This window comes from Grammomys surdaster, unplaced genomic scaffold (assembly GCF_004785775.1).
Source record: "Grammomys surdaster isolate TR1022 unplaced genomic scaffold, NIH_TR_1.0 66, whole genome shotgun sequence".
NCBI classification, from domain to species: domain Eukaryota; kingdom Metazoa; phylum Chordata; class Mammalia; order Rodentia; family Muridae; genus Grammomys; species Grammomys surdaster.
In genome coordinates, this window is record NW_021604568.1 from 789467 (window position 1) to 809140 (window position 19674).

The 19674-nt window shown below is 45.3% G+C and overlaps 1 protein-coding gene across 1 annotated transcript in view; it reads right to left on the minus strand.

Moving 5' to 3' along the window:
• Blnk (B cell linker) overlaps positions 1–19674 on the minus strand; it is a 65172-nt gene that overhangs the window by 19549 nt on the left and 25949 nt on the right. The window contains exons 4-9 of the mRNA XM_028773101.1: positions 17170–17210; positions 14989–15145; positions 12404–12567; positions 7569–7650; positions 6429–6500; positions 396–465 (exon numbers count right to left, since the gene is read on the minus strand). Coding sequence (XP_028628934.1) covers positions 396–465; positions 6429–6500; positions 7569–7650; positions 12404–12567; positions 14989–15145; positions 17170–17210 — 586 coding nt within the window. The remainder of the gene's footprint in view (positions 1–395; positions 466–6428; positions 6501–7568; positions 7651–12403; positions 12568–14988; positions 15146–17169; positions 17211–19674) is intronic.

A 19674-nucleotide genomic window follows, 5' to 3' on the forward strand; every position in this document is an offset into this window, starting at 1 on the left:
TCAGATGTATGAGACCCTAATGCATGTTCAGATGTATGAGACCCTAAAGCATGTTCTAATGCCAGGTCCACGCTTATAGGCCATGCACTACTTGCAAATAAAACCAAGGAGCAGAAAGTAAGGGTGGAACCTGTCTGGAGGTTTCAGAGCTATCAGATGCTGAAAATTGGGGTGCCTTGTAGGTAATAGTGAGCCAGTGAATTTAGAAGGTGGTTAAATATGACTCTATGGGAAGCAAGAGTTTCCTCCTTGTTTCCAATTTTAGTGGCCACTCCAACATGAAGGCTGTCATGGGAATAGAGAATTAACAGGAGTTCCCAGGGCAGCAGCTCCCCACCCCAACCCAACCCCAAACACCCAGATCTCATAGAACCACTATCCTGAACAGTACTCACCCAGCCCGTGGCAGTGGAGATGGTGCAGTGGGCAGAGATGACTTGGAGTCCCAGACCCCACTGTTTCGACCTGCATAGCACAGAGAAGAACCAGTCACTGTGTCTGCCTTCAGGAATGGTTGTATTAGCGAGGCTAACCTTTCACAGACACATGTGTTTCATGTTACTTTTACTGAAGTGTATATGTCTAGTGACACTGCAGCTGAGAGGCAAACCAATGGGCACAGGTAATGAGAAATTTGAAATGCCAATACAGGGGCCAGGGGGTAGCTCCATGGTTGAAGTGCTTGCCACACAGGTGTGAAGACCAGAATTTAGATTCCAGAACCCATGTAAATGCCAGGAGGGTATGGGAGCTTTCTTGTAATGCCAGTCTTAGAAAGCAGGGAGATAAGAAACTCAGCAAGACTAGCCCTATTGATGAACTCTAAGTTTGATTGAGAGAGCCTGCCTCAGTGAAAGGTGGAAGAGTGATAAAGGGTGATTCCCAACATCAATTGCAACATGTAGGTGCACCCATATACCTGTGCCTATACACATGCAAACACACACACACACACACACACACACACACACACACACACGAAAAAAAAACGCTAACATGTAAACTCTGGTGTAGGCTGTAGGTCAGAATGCCATTCTCACACTTCAAGAAGATCTTCTCATTAGACTCATGGGCAAGTTCAGGAACCTCGGTTATGAGAGCCCAGTGAATACACACAAAAGTCCCTTTCAGAGGGAGCCCGGAACTCCCACTTGCACTGGGGTACAATGTACAGGTCTGATCAGCAAAGGTGTCTAGAGATATATTGGCTCCACCTACTTCTGGCACATGCCCCTCCCATGCATACGATACTTCAGCACAGTATCTGCTCCTTGTGAACATCAGAAAATTATCTACTCACACATAGCCAAGTGTGGGCAAGTTCAAGGCCATTCCCCACATCCAATCTTCTGAAGTCATATAAGGGACCCTTGACCTTGTATCTACACCCTCCCCACCTTCCTGCCTGAAAATAAAGCCAGACAATGTGAAGGAGGCCGTAAGAGATGATAGAGTCCCTACATGGGTGGCTTCCTGGACACTACTCAGTAAGCAGGAGGTTCATGATGAGACTTTTTATTGGATCAAACTGAGCTTAAATAAATACTATGTGTGGTGTATATGCATGTATGTGCTTGTGCATGTGTGTGTAGAAAACAGAGGAGGATGTCACACATCCTGCTCCATTATTCTGCCTTATCTCTTTTAGATAGGGTCTTTCATTAAGCCTGGAGGTAGGCTGGCCGCCATCAGGTCCCAGTGACCCTCATGTCTCTATTCCTCACAGTGCTAGAATTACAGTCCCACGCCTGCTCTACCTGACTTCTTACATGCATGCTTGGAGGTCCAAACTCAGATCCAAGATCCTGCTTAATCAGTAAGTGCCATGCTCACCAAGCCATGTCCCATGCCCTCCATAAACATCTCACTAAGAGACTACAATATAGAGAGGTCCCCCCGTTCCTAATGGACATGCAGGAGATATTCTGTAAGCTTGGGTCAGATCTACTGCCCTCTCTAGTGTTTTAGTTTTTCCAGAAACTCAGAAATGAGTTACCAAATACTACTGAGGACCTGGTCTGTGCTAAGCCCTGGGAGGCACTCACGGGCTCCATGGAAGGTACCTGGAAGGAGAGACATACTGTCCTTATGCTTCTCACTCTGAAGACAAAAGGCCTTAGAAAGCACTGAAAGTCTGGCCACAGGGTTATTCTCTCGACTTCTACACAGACCATCTACTATTTTTCTTCACACAGTGCTTGCTGAGTTGGGTGCTAATGTCACTAAACACCAGAGTGGGTGGTCCCAATGGCTCTGGGCCTTCACCAGCACACTATGGGGCCGTGCCTTCTCCAGGACTGCTTCTACTTATGGCTTACCTGACTTATATGCAATTTTAGGAAACATGTAAGAAAGAAAACCACATTTCTAAGTGTTAGGTTTCAGACTGTTCATCTATCCACAAATGGGCTCAGGCTGGACAGCAGAAGGATTCCAGGCAGTTAGATAACAGCCATCATTCCTCAGGAATGTGAGAAATGGTCCCCCACCACCTCCCCATCTGCTTGGAGTCTTTTCCTTTGGCTCTCCACTGACCTACACCTAAGGTAGTTATTAGCATACCAAAACGCCCATGCTGACCTCCAGGCTCCCTCAGTATCAGAAGTACCTGTTACACTTCAAAGTCCACATTGGCATCCAGGGCTTCCCTCCCCCGCCCCCATCCCTGGCAACTCATCGTATGTGTGTGTATATGTGGGGGGGTGTATGTGGGTAGAGGTATGTGAATGTGGGTGTGGGGATGTACATGTGTATGTTTGTATATGTGTGTATATGTGTGTGTGTATATATATGAGGGTGTATGTACATGGGGGGGTATGTGTATGTGGGGATGTATATGTGTGTGTATATATGTGTGGGGTTATGTGTACGTGGGAGTGGGGATGTATCTGTGTGTGTGTATGCATGTGTGTGTGTATGTGTGTGTATGTGTGCATGCATATGTGTGTGTGCATGTGGGTACATGTGTGTGTGTATATGTGGTGTGTACATGCACGCACGCACATGCATGCATGCCGTATTTTCTATCTACTTCTATCTCTACTCTTGTCTGCCTCTCCCTGCTTCCCTAGCCCTGGCCATCTTCCAGATGCCTCTGGATATTTTCTCTCCCTTACAGTAAAAGCCTTTCCCCTAATAATGGAGCAGTCATGTCAGCAGTTTTTTTTGTTTGTTTGTTTGTTTTGTTTTGTTTTTTTACTGTGTCCCTTCACATACAGTAAGCTGTACATGTCACACGAATCGTCTAACTGCTGAGTAATTCTGAACATTAAGGTTGACACTGCAAAAGGTTGGCCACACATATTCAGATGGAAGACATCAGGAGGCAGCCATGTCTGAAAATCCAGGAAGCAGGTAAAAGGTCTAAGTCAGACCCCACCCCACCCCAGCTTTTGTTCGACCCACTGCCTGGTTTTGTTTTTTTTTTTTATTTTACTGAGCTGTCCTCTCCTCCATGTCCTCAACCACCTGCAGATAGCTTCTTTTTTTCTTTCCTCTCCATAAACAGCTTTTAGCCAGCAGACAGGAGGACTTTCCAGCTCTGCTCTGAGGTATCAAAGCATGGTGCTGGTGCAAAACCCATGCTCTTGGGCCAGTGAGGTAGCTCAGCAGATAAAAGTGCTTGCAGCCAATCCTGAGGACCTAAGTTCAATCCCCAGAACCCCCCTTGGTGAAAAGAGAGAACCAACTTTACAAAGTTGTCCCCTGACCTCTGTGTGTGTACTGTGACATGAACATGCCCTGTTCTCTGACAAATACATAAAAAAAAAAAAAACCAAAATATCATGCATTAGGTCTTGCATTAGGAAGACAGCATTCTAGTTACTTCTCTGTCACCAAACTGTCTGAGTGGCTTCTTAACAAACACTGTCTCAGGTGCCCTGTGAAATAGGGACAGTCATCTTATCAAATTCATTTTTTATGGTCAGACAACAGGATAAATCTGACATTTTAAAAAAATCAGTCGGACACAGAAAGAATCAATAGTCTTAGAAAAGGAACAAAAAATATCTGTTGGTTAAAGACTTGATAATGAGGGGAAAGGGCCAGATGTTCAGAAGCCAGATGTGCAGGGATACATAGTGAGTGATCCTGTCTGTATGAAATGTCAGCAAGAACAGGTTTCCAACAACAGATACAGACACGTGGTTGCCTGGAGACAGGAGTAGAACTAGCACTGACTATATAAGTGGACATAAGGGATCCTGGGGGCTGGGTGGGCATGGAAATGTTCTAAAGTGAGCTGTGGCAACGGTTACATAATGTGTTACTATCAACATCATCATTCATAAAAGTCATCGACTTTGTACTGAGATGGATGAGATTTGTAATATTCAAATTATAACTCATAAAGGACTAGTGGACAGGATTATTACTAGTGTCTTGTGATGACTACTCCAGGGTCTCTGGGTGCTGGCAGAGTGCTAGGGATTGCAGACACACCATCTGTATGTCCCTAACACCAGGTGGGACAGATGGAGACTAAGAGAGGGCAAGTGACAGGGCCACCTGAGCTGTGAACCCAAGCAGGTGCTTCTCTCTTCAGCCAAGACTCTGATTGTTTTCAGGGGCTTGCTTGCAGGTCACCCTTGCCTCTCTTCTGGAGAGGGATGAGGATGCTTCTGTGAGGGAGAATGCAGACAGACTCCTCTATTCACCAGCCAGGTTCTCTGCTCTCCCAGAGTGCAGCCAGACCAAAGGGGCACATCAGCAGAACCCTGGAAGTGGTGTACCTGGCACCCAGCTCCCTTTCTGAAAGAGTGCAGCTCTTGTTTGGGACACTCTAAGGGAGAAATGTGGTAGATGGTATATCAAAAACATAATCATAGAAGAAAAAATAAAACAAAACAAAAACAGAACAAAACAGCCAAACCAAAAAACCCAGCTTCAGTCTCTATCTGCCCTGAGCAAGAAATGTGAAGGCGTTTCTTTTAAAGGTGCAGGTCGGGGTGTCGACTGCTGCTTACCTTCTCAGCTAGGAATTCATTTTTGAGGCTTCCGTGTGTCCTGTCCCGTGTACATCCTGCTTCCGTGTGCGTCCTGCTTCTGTGTGTGTGTGTGTGTGTATGTGTGTGTATGTTTGTGTGTGTGTGTATTGTACATCATTCTACTTCAGATTCACATTCAACATCCATCTTGTCCCCCCTCCCCTCAGTGTCAGCATTTTAACCTCCAGAGCTCCCAGCTCTTTGCAAGCATTCTTGTAGTCTGTGTTGTTGATGTTGTTGTTAAAGTATATAGCATCCTGTATTCTGAAGCATGCACACAAAAGATTACACCCAGCAATTCTGCAACACTTTTGGCTGCATTAGTGCGAGGTTCAATTTTGGGGGATTTGTAAATTTCAAAGATCTGTCTATCTATCTATCTATCTATCTATCTATCTAATCTTATCTATCTATCTATCTATCTATCTATCTATCTATCTATCTATCTATTCAGTTAGTTAGTTAGTTAGTTAGTTAGCTAGCTAGTTAGTTAGGTTGTTGGTTGGTTGGTTGGTTTTTCCCAGACATGGTTTCTCTGTGTAGCCCTGGGTGTTCTAGAATCACTCTGTAGATCAGGCTGGCCTCAAACTCACAGAGCTGCCTCTGCCTCCTGGGTGCTGGGATTAAAGGTGTGCTCAATCACCACCTGGCAAAGGTTTATTTATTTATTTATTTATTTATTTATTTATTTGAGGAACACAGTTTTAAATGATACCTGTTAGAAATCAGGTGCTCCCCTGCCTGCCCTCAGACACTCAGCGCCAGCGTCTAGGTCACCACTAGTCACCAACCCTTTACAAGCCACCCCTTATCACAGCCTCCTCTGTCTCCCAGTCTCTGTATGTCTCTCATTCTCTGTCTCTTTGTCTCTATCTTTTTCATATTTCTGCTTTAAAATGTCCTTTTGTCCCCCCCCAACACACACACACACACACACACACACACACACACACACACACACCAATAAATCTTTTGTATAATCTTTGCAACGTACCTTGGCCAGGATTGACCTACCAAGGTACTCCAATGCTAAATGCTAACCAACTTAGAGAGAGCTCAGAAATACAGATTCCATGTAACTTTTCCATACAAAAACTGAATACCATCTAGAGATCTTACCCTCATGAGGAGACAAATCCCTATGGACTAATATGTCTAGTTTGTCTAAACTGATGGTTCTCACCCAGCTAGAAGTTGAATCCAACTCAGAGATACTTGGCACCATGTGGGGATCTTTTTGTCCAGTATGTTTAGGGAGATGATTTTGCAACCTAGTGGGTAGAGGGCAGGCCACTTCCAGGAAGCCTGTGGGCATGGATAAGACTAAGACTTTGCTTCCTGTCCTTAAGAAACTTGGAGATATAGGTGATTGTTCATGTATGATCTCAGTCGTACATATCTTTTGGAGCAGATTCAAAACCAAACCACACGTCTACTTACCTGCGACAGTCCCCGGAGGCGACACATGCTTTGAGGAGCTGTTTGGCTTAGTTGATCTATTCACCATGGGAGCTGAAACATACATATACACATGCAGGGTGATGGCAGACAGGTTCCATTAAGGAAAGTCATTGTAGATAGAAACATGATCAGTCAAACCAGAGAATCTGCAAAGACTCTATGACCCTCATTAATCCCATAAGCCATGCAAATAAGTCTTCTCAGGGGAAGCTCTGGAATAGGTGTATTTATTAGTGATTAAAGAAATGAAATAAAGATAACCTGTTAAAACACATACTGGATCAGAATATCAGCTCCTGGAGGCTTGAGAGACAAAGTTTCGCTTTGTTTCATTTTAATCAAAAGTATATTAAACCTAAACATGGTGATGCCAAATTGATTCCGCCTCCTTCCCTTCCATACACAAATTCCCTTGGATTCTGAGGTTGTTTGAGGAGAAAAGAGAAGGGATGTGTAGGTGTTGCTTTGTTCACTGGGTGGCTTGGTCTTCAAGCCATGGCTCATGCTTGGGTGTATAGCAGAGAATTGTTATAAAAACCAGGAGAGGTGAGAGCCAGTTCTCTCTGGTCCAGTTTATTAGATGAGAAGCCTCACCTGAAGAGGCATCAACTGCCTGGGACAATATTTTCCAAAGTCACTATTTCTGGAGGGTGCTCCTTTCGTGTCTCATCTGAGACGAGGTGTTTGTGATAACATTTCATATCTCCAGCAGGATTTACAAACCAAGTGTCCTACGGGCCTGAGACACCGGTGAAACTAACAAGCCAGGATGCAGGGCGCATGAGTTCTTGTTTCATCATCCCGTCACAGATTTGCTAGCTGTGTACTGTTTATTAGTCAACCCTGTGACTGGCAGCCCGGTGAGAGTTAGCTATTGAGAACCATTCTAAGTGAAGGCAGCTGAAGATGATAGCCCAGTGCTTTTATAACCTGGGAATAAACCCGTGAACATGGAAGGAGGAGAAAGCCTCTGAAGCAAATGCTCCTCTAACCAAAGGGGGCGTAACTACAGAGGAGGGGGACTTGTCCAGTCTGAGCTTCCCAGTGCTTACTTGCTGAGCAGTCTGGTGTCACCTAACTGCTGGAAGTTTTCAAGCACTCCAAACTCCAAATGCTTACCTTTCTCAGCAGGCAGCGGGCTGCTTTCTCTGGGATGGATATAGTTTTCATCATTGTCCTCCACAGGGACCACATAATCAGCCTAAAAGAAATATAGAAGTGGAAAGAACGTTTGCTATACATTCATAGTTAATTGTGGGAGAAAGATTTTTGTGTCTATAAAAGCTTTAATGGGCTATAATTCACACACTATAAAATTGCTTAAAGTGGGATGCCTTTTGGCATTTAGTTATCCATTGTATCTACAAGGGGCTTGTCTACCAGACTTTGTTTCATGAATGTTAAGTTCATGGCTGCTGAAGTCCCTTAAGAAAAATGGATAATATCAGTTGTATTTTCTGTGATTAAACATCAGGAGCAGATGCAAGTTATAAAAAGAAGAGTTTATCTGGTCCCAGTGTTCTGGAGGGATAAGTGTGCATGGTGGTGTGCAGGGGGTTGGGGGATGGGCACAACAGCAAGCAGAAGAGGTGGTAGCAAGAGCAGAGAGCTGAGAGTTCACATATTTAATCACAAGCATGAAACAGAGCCTTAAATAGATGTGGGGTAAGATTATAAAAACCCAAAAGCCACACTTCTTCCAACAAGGCCACACCTCCTAAGCCTTCTCAAACAGTGTAAGCAGCCAGGAAACCAAGTGTTCAAATGCCTGAGACCATGGGGGCTATTTTCATTCAGACCACTGTGTTAGCATTCAGCCAATGCTTGAGTAATTTAATCTCTAGGCTTCTAAAACACCTAATAGGATGTTAGGTGTGTCTTGTAGTTTGGATCCATCTTTCTTTGATAGTTAATGCTTCCAGAGCATCTCTTCAGGTGCTTACTAATACTCTTTCCCACTTTTAATTGGATTGTTTGCCTTTTATGGTATATCAGTTCCTTAAATGTCTTAGATTTTAAGCTCTATATGAGATCCATGACTTGCATTTTTTTCTCCTCTAATTTTGTCTCACCATGTGGCATACAGCAGCACTGAGCTGAAGTCCTCTCAGTGTTGGCAACACAGGCGTGTATAACAATTGGCCTTGCTCATGCTTTTTTTAATGCACCACTTCAGGTACAAAGATCTAAATTTTAAGTCTAATTTGTGTATCTTTTTCTTCGATGTTTGTGTTTTGGTGTCATTAAAAACCATTGCCTAACTCAAGGCCATAAAGATTTACATTTATGCTTTTTCCCTCTAAGAGCCCAATAGTGTCATATTTTACATCTGGGTCTATGATCTACTTCTGGCTAATATTGTATATGGTATGAAACAGGGTCCAGTTCCCTCATTTTGCATGTGGGTATGCAGTTTTATTTAGCCCTGTTACTTTTGTTTAATCAGCTACCTTTTTATTGAATTTTCTTGGCCTTTATCAACAATCAGTTGACCACAAATGTAGAGAGGGAGAGATTTTTTTATACTGATAAAATACAAACGAGCTACCCAGATCTTAAAGACAGATTTTCTAATCTGTCCTGGTAGACTGGCAAGACACATACCAGGAGCAGAAAAACAAACAAACATCATCTCGCTCAGTCATTTTAACAGCCCTGTCTGGTAGGTACTACCACCAACTCGAGGTATGGAGAAAATACAGAGCTTGCACAGGCAGTAGGTACAGGTTTTAAGTCGCTTTGGTCACTTCCAGCACACCACAGCCACCTGCTTGTTTCCCGAAGCCCACACTCCCATCTTTCTACTCTTAGAGTTCTTCCCTCTCTCTGGTTAGTTGCCATTTCTCATCTCTTCTTCACCTTCAACAGGAGTCATCCTGTCGACACCGTCTAGAACCTAATCTACTTAGGGTGATGCTATTTCTGGACCTGAGATGTTTTTATTCCAAAAGAGAAATGACACAAAAGACTAGACTCACTCCCAACACATTCCGTTTGTTCAAGAAGAGAAGACGAAGAATGTGCATTTCTGGTCCTGCAACTCCGAGGTTTGAAATTGCCACCTGCTACACGTATATGATGAAGCTCCATCACAATCTGTACCTTCAAGAGCCCATAGGCATTATTGTGAGGTTCTGATATAAACTTCATTATCCCATGAATAATCCACAAAATTGTAGCTGTAGTGTGAGCAGTAATTACTCAACAACAAACAACAACGACAACAACAACAACAATCTCTTCTATCACAGGTTCATCTCAAACTTGCTGCATATTTGAGAATGACTTTAACTACAGATCCCCCTGGCTTGACCTCAAAAATATAAGTAGATGCCAGATATGGTATACGCAATCTGTAATCTCAGCTATTTGGGAGGTTGAGGCAGGAGGATCATAACTTTGTCAGCCTGTGAACACAGCAGTTCAAGGCTTGCTGAACAATTTATCAAGACTGAAAAGAGATAAAAATAAGAGAAGTGGGTGTAGTGGTGTATACTTTTGAACCCAACACTTAGGAGGCAGAAGCAAGCAGATCTTTGTGGGTTCGAAGACAGCCTGGTCTACACAGTGAGTTCTAGGACAAACATTACATAGCCCTTGTCTCCACAAAACAAAACAACAACAAACAAACAAACACTTCAAACAAAATAAATAATAAACTATTGGAGATACACGAGGTTCTGAGTACTAGAAAAAGATAAAGAGGGAGGGGTGTATGTGTTGGTTTTGCCTTTTCTTTTCTCTTTCCTTTTTGCACATTCTTTTTCTCTCCTGAGATAGGGTACCGTGTAGCCTATCCTGGCCTTGAACTTACTCTGTAGGAAAGAATGACCATGAAGCCTGAACTTCCTGAGTGCTGGGATTACTGATCTCTGCCACCACTCCTAATTTATGTGGTTCTGGTAATGGAATCCAGTACTTTGTATATGCTAGAAAAATACTCTACCGACTGAGCTACATCCTTGGTCCTCTGTGTGTGCAGGCGCAGGAAGTCATGTGCACGACACAGAGAAGCACCTCGGATGCCATTGTTTAGGTGCCATTTTCTTTATGGGCTATGCTTATTTGATTATTTATTTATTTATCTATTTGAGACATTGTTTGTTTGTGATTGGCTGTGATTTTGTCTGTTTATTTGTTTAAGACAGGCCCTTTCATTGGCCTGGGACTCATTCCCTAACCTGTCTCCATCAGTGTCAGGATTACAAGATCACTACTGGTGCCTTTGTGTGTCGTTGTGGGAAATGAAACTCTGGTTTTCCTTCTTGCAAGGCAAACATTTACCAACCAAACTACCAGCCAGTTTGGCTGCTTTCCTTGTAACCCTTTTTTGTCTGTTTTTGTTTTGTTTCGTTTTGCTTTAAGACAGGGTTTCTCTGTGTAGCTTGGTTGTCCTGGACCTTGTTTTTGTAGACCAGGCTGACCTCAAACTCACAGAAATCTGCCTGCCTCTGCTTCACTAGTACTGAGATTAAAGGTGTGCTCCACCGCGCCCAACCAGTAACCCTTTTTTAGAAGTCAGCTTCCCATCTGCTCCTTCCAGAACACAGCCTCCTCTACTTCTTTCCCACTGGTACAGGCTTTCTCAGGCCACCTCTGCAGGATGGTATGAGCCTGCCTCACTGAGCTCCCTCCCAGCTAATCACAGAACTGGAGATTCTGTGTCTAAAGTCACATCTTCAAGTGAGTTTGCCCAAGCCCAAGAGACTTTACCAACCCCTTTCTCTCTTCTATACTGTTGTCCTGGTACTTGTGTCCCCCTCCCCCATGTCTGCCTTAAAGAGTCAGGATTGTCTTTTTAAGTCACCTCTCTGACTGACAGACTGAGGATTGAGACCCCCTCCCCCCAAGTCTGGGCCATCCGATTTTCACTATCCCCCAGAGCAGGACCCAGGCACAGACGTGTGCAGAGGTGATAGAGGTGAGGAATCTTCCAGGATGAAGATGTGTGCATATGCTGTGGGAACGGTGAGCCCATGGTGAATGAGGAAAGGATTCACTCACAACTGAGATGGGCTACCATGAGGCTCAGCAGCTCTGACTCAGCGCGGACCACTGCCACCTTCAGTGTTCAGGAGAAACTAGAAAACTGACCCTGTAGAAAGTCTAGAATATAATAGAAACCTAGTGTGTGTGTGTGTGTGTGTAAAAATTATATCTACCTATCAAATATGAAAATAGTAAGAAAAAGGAAAGAAGAAAAAGAAAGAGAGAGAGAAAGGAAAGAAGGAAGGGAGGAAGGAAGGAAGGAAGGAAGGAAGGAAGGAAGGAAGGAAGGAAGGAAGAAAAACAGACTCAGAAAGGATGGCCAGCTTGTCTAAAATCACAGAGCTGACAGGATCAGAAAGAATTTAGGCCTAGATGTTGTCTCTACTGTGCTTTAAAAGGTCCTTTTTTCTGTAACCTTACTGGACATTATATAAAGACACAAATGAAGGTCATGTCACAACTGGTTCTAGCACTTGCAGACATCCCAAAAGAAGTGATTTCTCGGAGTAGTCTCTCTAAGAATGTCTGGTGATGGCTTAGAGCTGTCTTCAGTACCCTCCTGTAAGACCATCTTAATGGCCATGAGTCTCTTTAAAACACAAATGCCATGAGAACTAGGACTCCTAGGTTGGGACAGCCATTGTCACACACTCTGCGGACTGTACTGGGTTACTTTAAAGAGGTGACGATCCCAGGTGGAATAAGACTCCCACTGACAGAGGGGAGGTTGATGAGGTGGGTTTCCTGATTCCCAGGGGCTGGGTACAGGAGGGGAAGAAAAACAGTGAGGGTTGTTAAGAGGCATTGTGGGGATGACAGGAGAGGCACAGACTCAGTATATACACATTTCAGTGGAAAACCCTGATGAGTAAGAAGACAGGAGACCAGCAGGGCTTGGAGGAAGGAAGGTCACTCCAGACCTACTTCCTCAAGTGTCTCCAGCTCTCCCCCTAGGCTTACTTTACCTCATCCTCAAGGAGGTCTTTGGGCTTGGGGGGGATTTGAGGCTTCTGTAGAGAGTTGGGGGCTGGCAGAGTGGAGGCCAGCCTCATTTTCGCTGAAGGCCAGCTGGGCTTACTGGGAAGCGTCTTGCTGAAGGGTGGAGAGTGCCGCTGGCTGGATCGATTATCTTGAACAAACATAAGACAACACAAAAGAGGCTCTGGGTCATTCATTGTGTGGACATCATGGGGATCTAAAACACATACAGGCAAAGACTTCTTTCTAACCACAGAAGATCAGAGTGGCTCTTAAAGGAGCCTCGTCAACAGATAGACAGAAAGCATCAACTGTCAACTGTCTATTTACCATGTGCTAACCAGCAGAAGGTCCTCAAGATCACATTGGGAGGGGGGATGATAAGAGCCCACAGGGTTGGGAGAGCTAAGAGCCCAACACTCTGCTAAGTACACTGGGCAGGAGCAGCACGCTGAAGAGAGGAGTCTGGTTCTCAGCTGTATTTACACATTGGAGACATCTGGGGACTTTAAAAGTGGACTTCCCTGGACTTCTGGATACAATCTGCTCTGATGGGTTTTTAAGTTCTCCAGAATATACCAAGGAATTCCTTCTCTCAACTCCTGGAGAAATCAGGCAAGCCTGCTTTGTCCAGGACTATCCTTTTCAGCAGGAATCTGAGAAAGAGCCCAGACTCCGTAGGTGGATGGATCTAGGTTCCTTCTGCTCTGGCATCGACTAACCGCACCTATCTGCATCAGTTACAGTTTCTCTGGGATTCCTTTCCTTATTTTAAAGTAGATCACACTATCCACCACTGGAGTTAATTGTAGGAATAAGAAAAACTGCAGTGAACGAAGCTGGTGTCAGCATGGCTGCCTAATAAATAGATCTGATTCCATCATGCTCTGTGAGGGCTTCAGATACCCAGCCTGCCCAGCGATGCTGTGGGCTGAGTTCTGATTAGACTGACGAATTTTCAGAAGTTCTTAGCATACGAGTGCCCTGGCATTCCCCATGCTAGGCAGTGCAGTGCCTTGCCGCATGCTGCTGACTGTCTTACTACCTTGCGGGTCATACTCTGACACTATGCTTTTCTTGGTGCTTCCTCTTGTTCTTATTTCTTCTTTGTCTGAGGTATGTGGCCAATATCACATTTACTGAGCTCACACACTATTGCCTCTGCTTTGCCACTTTTAATTGTTTGCAGCTCTTGGTGTTTATGTAGAATTTTCAACGCAATGTTTAAACCCATGAGAAGTAGCAAAACACAGAAGGCAGGCTTTGAAAAAATTGAATTGTGGCTTCTGGTTTGCAATGTGCACCTAATACAGCCTCTTCCCTCTCCGGATCATTGCAATGAGTGAACAAAGTCATTTACCACATCCAGTGGGGGAGTGCATGGGGCGGGGCTTAAGGCAGGCTGGTATGGATGCTGAGAGGCCTACCTCACACTCAAGTTCCACATCTATATAACCTTGGCACAGTTAGCTCCCTGCCTGCAGTCTCTTCTTGCCCTATACAGTGAAGATGCATCCCTGTTCCACAGGACTGACAGGGATAAGAAACCGTGGTTATAAAGCACCGCTCTGGAATATATAGAACATAACAAGAGTATGTTTCCTCGCTCACTGCTAAATGCTCAGGGCCGAGCATGGTTCTGGCCAGAGTAAGGGCCCAACAGACTAATTGTGGAACACAGAACCAGTATCAACCAGTACCCTGTGGAGAGGCTGCTGACAACTGTGAGGATGATCTTGCTGTACACAAGCAAGCACTCCCCTGGTTATGAGCACACTTGATAGTCCTACCTTCAGGGAACCTCCTGGTCCCTTGCTATGACAAGAACAGAAATGATTTTACTGTTCCTCCTGATACCGTATGCAAGCTAGGTAAGAACTCTACCACTGAACTACACTCCCAGCCTGGGTTTTGTTTGGTTATTTTATGTTTGTGTTTTAACTTTTTATTTTGAGGTGTGCTCTTGTTAAGTTGCCTCATCCCCACCCACCAGCTAGGAGTACAGACCTGTGCTATCATGCCAGACTTCTTGAAGAACCACCAGAGGCATGCCTCAAAGTCAGATTGTGCAGTCAATTGACCTAAAAGGTTGATTGCAGGCCCAGGGCTCACTGACCTCCCCTCTGCCCCCTCGTGAACATCCACAATCTAGAAGGCCTGTGTGCAAAGCTGTCTGGACCAGAACAAAAGGAACTTTCGTGGACACTCAGGTCCTTGAAGGGCACAGTTATTCTGTGTGGGCTTTGCAGAAGATTCAGAGCCTTGGATGAAGGAGTTCACAAGAGAAACAGGACTAGTGCCTGGGTTGACTTCTTGTGGGGCTATGAGGGGGGGCAATCCTTAGGGTACACATCCTTATCAGTTCAGAGAATCTGTTTCCAACCTGGGGGAAACGCACCCCATAAAATGACAAAGCCATACATACCATTTGCACCACATCCCCCACCCCCCACCTGCCGGCTCTTGTACTGCTGATCTGAAGTGAGAGTGGAGACAGGCAGGGGACCCTCAGACAGCAGCTATGTTTGCCCATCTCCCCATCCCGTGGTCCACGCGTCCACAGCGGCCTCACCTACATACTCGCCCCTCGTGAAGGGCAGGGCTGGATGGACCACCCGTGTCTGCTGCTCAGCGGGAGGCGGTTCATAGGAATCGTCGCCCATCTCTTCTGCGGGCATCACGTACATCTCGGAGTCCGAATGTTCATCTGGATTTTCATAGTCACTGTCCTGCAAATGTAAGCAGGTGCGGTCTGATGAACAGATCCCATCTTAGGAGGCAGGAGTGGTTCCTGCGGCAGAGGACAGGAAGCGGAGGCTGATGGAGACTTCGTATCTGCCTGTTCCATACAGCTCCTGCCATAATCACACAGGACTTTCCAGTGCAGAGACAGACACTTGTCTTCTTTCCATTGGGATGTTATAATGGGGTTCCTCTGTCTGGCCTTTAGGAACAAACCTGTGTTTCATACTATCTGCAGCGGAGACCCACCAAAGTAAAAATAACAGCTTGGGGAATTTAATCAATCCTTGTTAATCTTGGCTGTTTAACTTTAGGGTAGGTTAGTCCCTACTCTCAGGTTAATTTTTACTTAGTATTCCTCTATTTATGCCTTTTATGTAAAGATTCTCTTTTATTTCTTGAGATTATAATATAATATAATTACACCATTTCCCCTTCCTCTTTCTTCCTCCAAACACTCCCATATACCTATCCTCACCCTCTTTCATATTCTTAATTTAGCCAGCAGGCTGTGTTCTCTCTCTCTGCTGCAGATGTGATCTTGAGCTGAAGCCAGCAGGGGGTGCAACTGGGACACTCTGGTTTCTGCTACACTGGGTTCTAGGAGGAACTTCATGCCCGAGTGACCCGCAATGAGATCACCCTTCCCCTTATTTTTCTTTTCTTTTTCTGCGGTTGAAGGAGGAGGAACTGCTGTCTTAAAGACCACATCCACTCCAGGTGGTGAACACAGATTCGATTCTAGACACGAGCCTGGAAGTCTTCATTTTGAGTCGTCCGTCATCCCGGTGAGGGACAGTGGAAATGTCAGTTCTGTCCTCGTTACCTCTGCCTCCTTATACGTGAGGTGGGGGTGTGGTGTGTGTAGGGTCCCTCACAGATTTGAAACTCAGATCAGAGCATGGTAACATTGTGGAATGTACATTGTGGATGGATGCAAGTACGTTGAATAAAACTTTAGTTGCATGGTTTAGCAAAACTCAGCTCCCAACAGGTGCAGCTACAGAGCCCCTGCAAACTACAGGGCCATTTGGAGAAGGATGACAGTTTATTCTGATGTATCACCTGCTAGTGTCACTATGGCTAAATATCTTTTAATTTGTCACTCTGTGACATAGGAGGCATAGCTGATGTTCTTTCGGTCATAGCAAGTACCTTGGTAGCTGACAGACTGATTCTGAGAGTCCAGGTTTGAGTTTGGGAACTGCAAGTTAATGAAATGTCCCTTTCTTGTTCTAGAAGCACCTGTACCCACCATTAATTCCATTTATTTATTATTTATCTATTGTTTTATTTATATGAGTACATTGTAGCTGTCTTCAGACACACCAGAAGAGGTCATCGGATCCCATCATAGATGGATGTAAGCCACCATGTGGTTGCTGGAAATTGAACTCATGATCTCTGGAAGAGCAGTCAGTGCTCTTAATCACTGAGCCATCTCTCCAGCCCAAACTCCATTTAAAGATAGGCTTTTGCTTGCTTAGTAGTTTGGCCTCAAATTCTCCAAGTAACCCAGACTGGTCTTAAACTCCCTTCCTGCCTCAGCCACCCAAGTGCTGAGATTATATGTGTGTAACAGCTCTGCCATTAACTCTTTGTTTTGGCAGGTCTCCTGTCTGGTGTCAGGGGGTAAGAAAGTCGGGGGGGGGGGTCAGCTTAGGTTAGAAGTATGCCTATCAGTACAAACTATTTAAATGCATGGGTTACTTCTGGTTTTGTGAGTCTGTGAGCTCAGAGAATGGGGTTAGAATACCTACCTCCCAGGGCTGTGGTAGAATAAAGAAGGTTACATATAAAAGCATTCAGCCTGGCTTGTGGTGAGCACTGGGTCAAGTCAGCTGTCAGTGAGGTCACTGCCACCTACCTAGAGAAGGCTTTTCAGTCCTTCTGAGACCCACCCCTCTCCCTGTGTTGCTCAGCTAGCCATCAGCTGTGGTTCAGAAAAAAAGCCATTTAAGAGGTCTCCTGAGAAGCTGGCACCCTCCTGATCCCAGGAGCAAATACTCACAAAGTCATCTGACCACTGTTCCTCTTCATCAGCAGGGCTGTCTGCAACAGGAGAGGGACACAGAGCAAAAAGCATGAATCCAGCTGGCCAGCTCTGGCTGACCCACAGACACAGGTACTGTCTGTCCATAGACCCCCTGAGCTGGCTATACACAGGTACCCAAGCTGGCTGCTTTTCTGTGGCCTTGAACAATAATTACAGCCATATCAGCATGCATTTTTTTCATTTCTTTCTCAGAAAGCTTAACCTAAAGCACAAAAGATAAGTCTCACAGGAACAGAACAGTGGAGCCCTTTACCTTGGCCTGTCTTTGTCAAAGGACATTCCTGGAATATTATACTTGCCCAATTTTTTTGCTTGATAAACTCCATAACTGTCAGTTCTAAAAGGTACCCCATTCTCCTCCCAAAGGGTAGGCCCCCTGACTCAGTCCCAAATTGAGTGTATGCCCAGCTCAAACTGGACTCTAGGGGGATTCCTGGTGGTTAGATAAGAGCTAGGAATTCTCAGGAACTTGTGAAACTGGTTCCTATTTGCCAAAAGCAGTGATTTTCTCCTTACCTCTGGAAGAAGGGCAATGGCTCTCCACTGACCTGTGGCTGCAGGCCCAGGCTGACCCTCAGACTGCCACAGTCCCTGTTCACAAGTACTTGTTTTATAGTTCAGCCCCTGTCCTGGCCCTTGTCGCCTCAGATCCCTGCTCTCTTTATTACTACCCCCACCCCCCCACCCCCACACTATTCTCTCCCCACCCCCACCTGTGCTCTATTCTCTCCCTCCCCCTCCCCCTCCCCCTCTGTGTACTCTTCCCTCTTCTCCAGCTTTCTCCCCTTCTCTTGCAGATAGCCCAGGCCATGTGCAGTCTGCCCTCCCTCCCCCACTCTGGACTCTTTCAGATGCCCCTGCATATTTTCTTTCTCTTATGCACAATTAAACCCTTCCATACCCGAGATCAGTCAAGTTGGCAGTTTCCTTACTGTATCTCCTCTCATACAATAACCAAAAGCAACTTGGAGAGGTTTTGGATTTGGCTTATGGGTCTGCCTGCCTGCCTGCCTGTCTGTCTGTCTCTTTATGTAACTTTCTTTTGAAGTCCCTGGAGACTACCTGGATTGAGAAGCATTGGGGCTGATATCTGAGCCCGATTTGCAGTTGAATGGGAACACTCCCCCCCCCCCAAACATAGAGGCAACATCTGAAAATGCACCTGGGTCATGGACATCTGGGTGTGAGGGAGGGCAGGACAAGGAGGGACACAACTGCAAGTGGTGATGTTGGTTTTGCCAAAAGGATAGTTTCCAAGGATTAAGGGGAAGAGCAAAGAGTGAGAGCAGGCTCTATTGGCAAAGTGAAGGACTGATTTGTAAGATTGGGAACTTGGACGGATTTGGCTTAAAGCAGGGTTGTTTGACTGTAATATGTGGGAGTTCTTGCTAATTCTGACTCAGTAGTTGGGTGCAGGGTGGAGGCTATATATGCCTAAAAAGCTTCCAGCTGACTGCTGCCACCAAACTAGGGATCAGACTGTGGAGCAAGCCATATTCCTGTGTTCCAAGAGACCCAGATATATTGATATCAAGGCTACGTGGAAGGGCTGGGTCTGTAGCTCAGGTGTGAAGCACTTGCCTAGCACATATGAGGTCCTGGCTTTGAGCCCCAGTACCATATGAGAAAAGACTAAATAGAACATTTCAGGAAAGGCTCAGGTGCTTGAGGTCAAGGAGAACACTTTTTAGTGTCCTGCAGATGGGAAGACACACATTCCTAAAAAACAATGTCTGAGAAGCTTGCTGTAGCATCAGGACCGAAATCCAGTAGATCTCCAGTCCTCAAATGACAAGGATGAACTGGAGTGATGTCCACAGCTCCATAGCCAGTTAGTCGCTAGAAATGAGAGGACCTTGTCACTAGCCCTGTGACCTGTGACTGCAGTGAGCCATAAAGGGTTCTGTGGTGCTTAGATGAAAAGAACTGTATTATGGCTCAATTCTCTGATGGAGGATAAGAACTGGAATGGAATCAGATGTTGAGAGCCACTTAGGAGCTCTGACCAATGACAAAAAAAAGAAATGGTGAGGGTCTGACCTATAGCCATGGCAACAGAGAGGAAAGATAATTGAAGGTGGAATCAGCGGGATTCAGATGAAGGCTTGCCCTTTCTGCTAAGGATGAGAACAGTAGGACTTGACAAAGAGCCTCGTGGCATGTGGTTTAGGCAAAAAGATGAAAGTATGGCAGATGTTTCCTGTCATTCACCAAAGAAGAAAACAGAGAAGGAGGCATCCATGGAGGAAAGGACAACCAAGCAACCGTGATGAGAAATGTCCCTCCATTAGCTAGTTGAGCCGCTGAGGACTGACTCAAGTCCAGAATTTGAGTCTGTCATCTCTAATGCTGCTGGTTCATCTACAAGGGACAGATATGCTTGCAATTTGTCCCCTAGCACTTGAATTAGATGTCACCTCCTCAGAGAGACTGTCCCATCTGATTCTTTGCCACTTCACC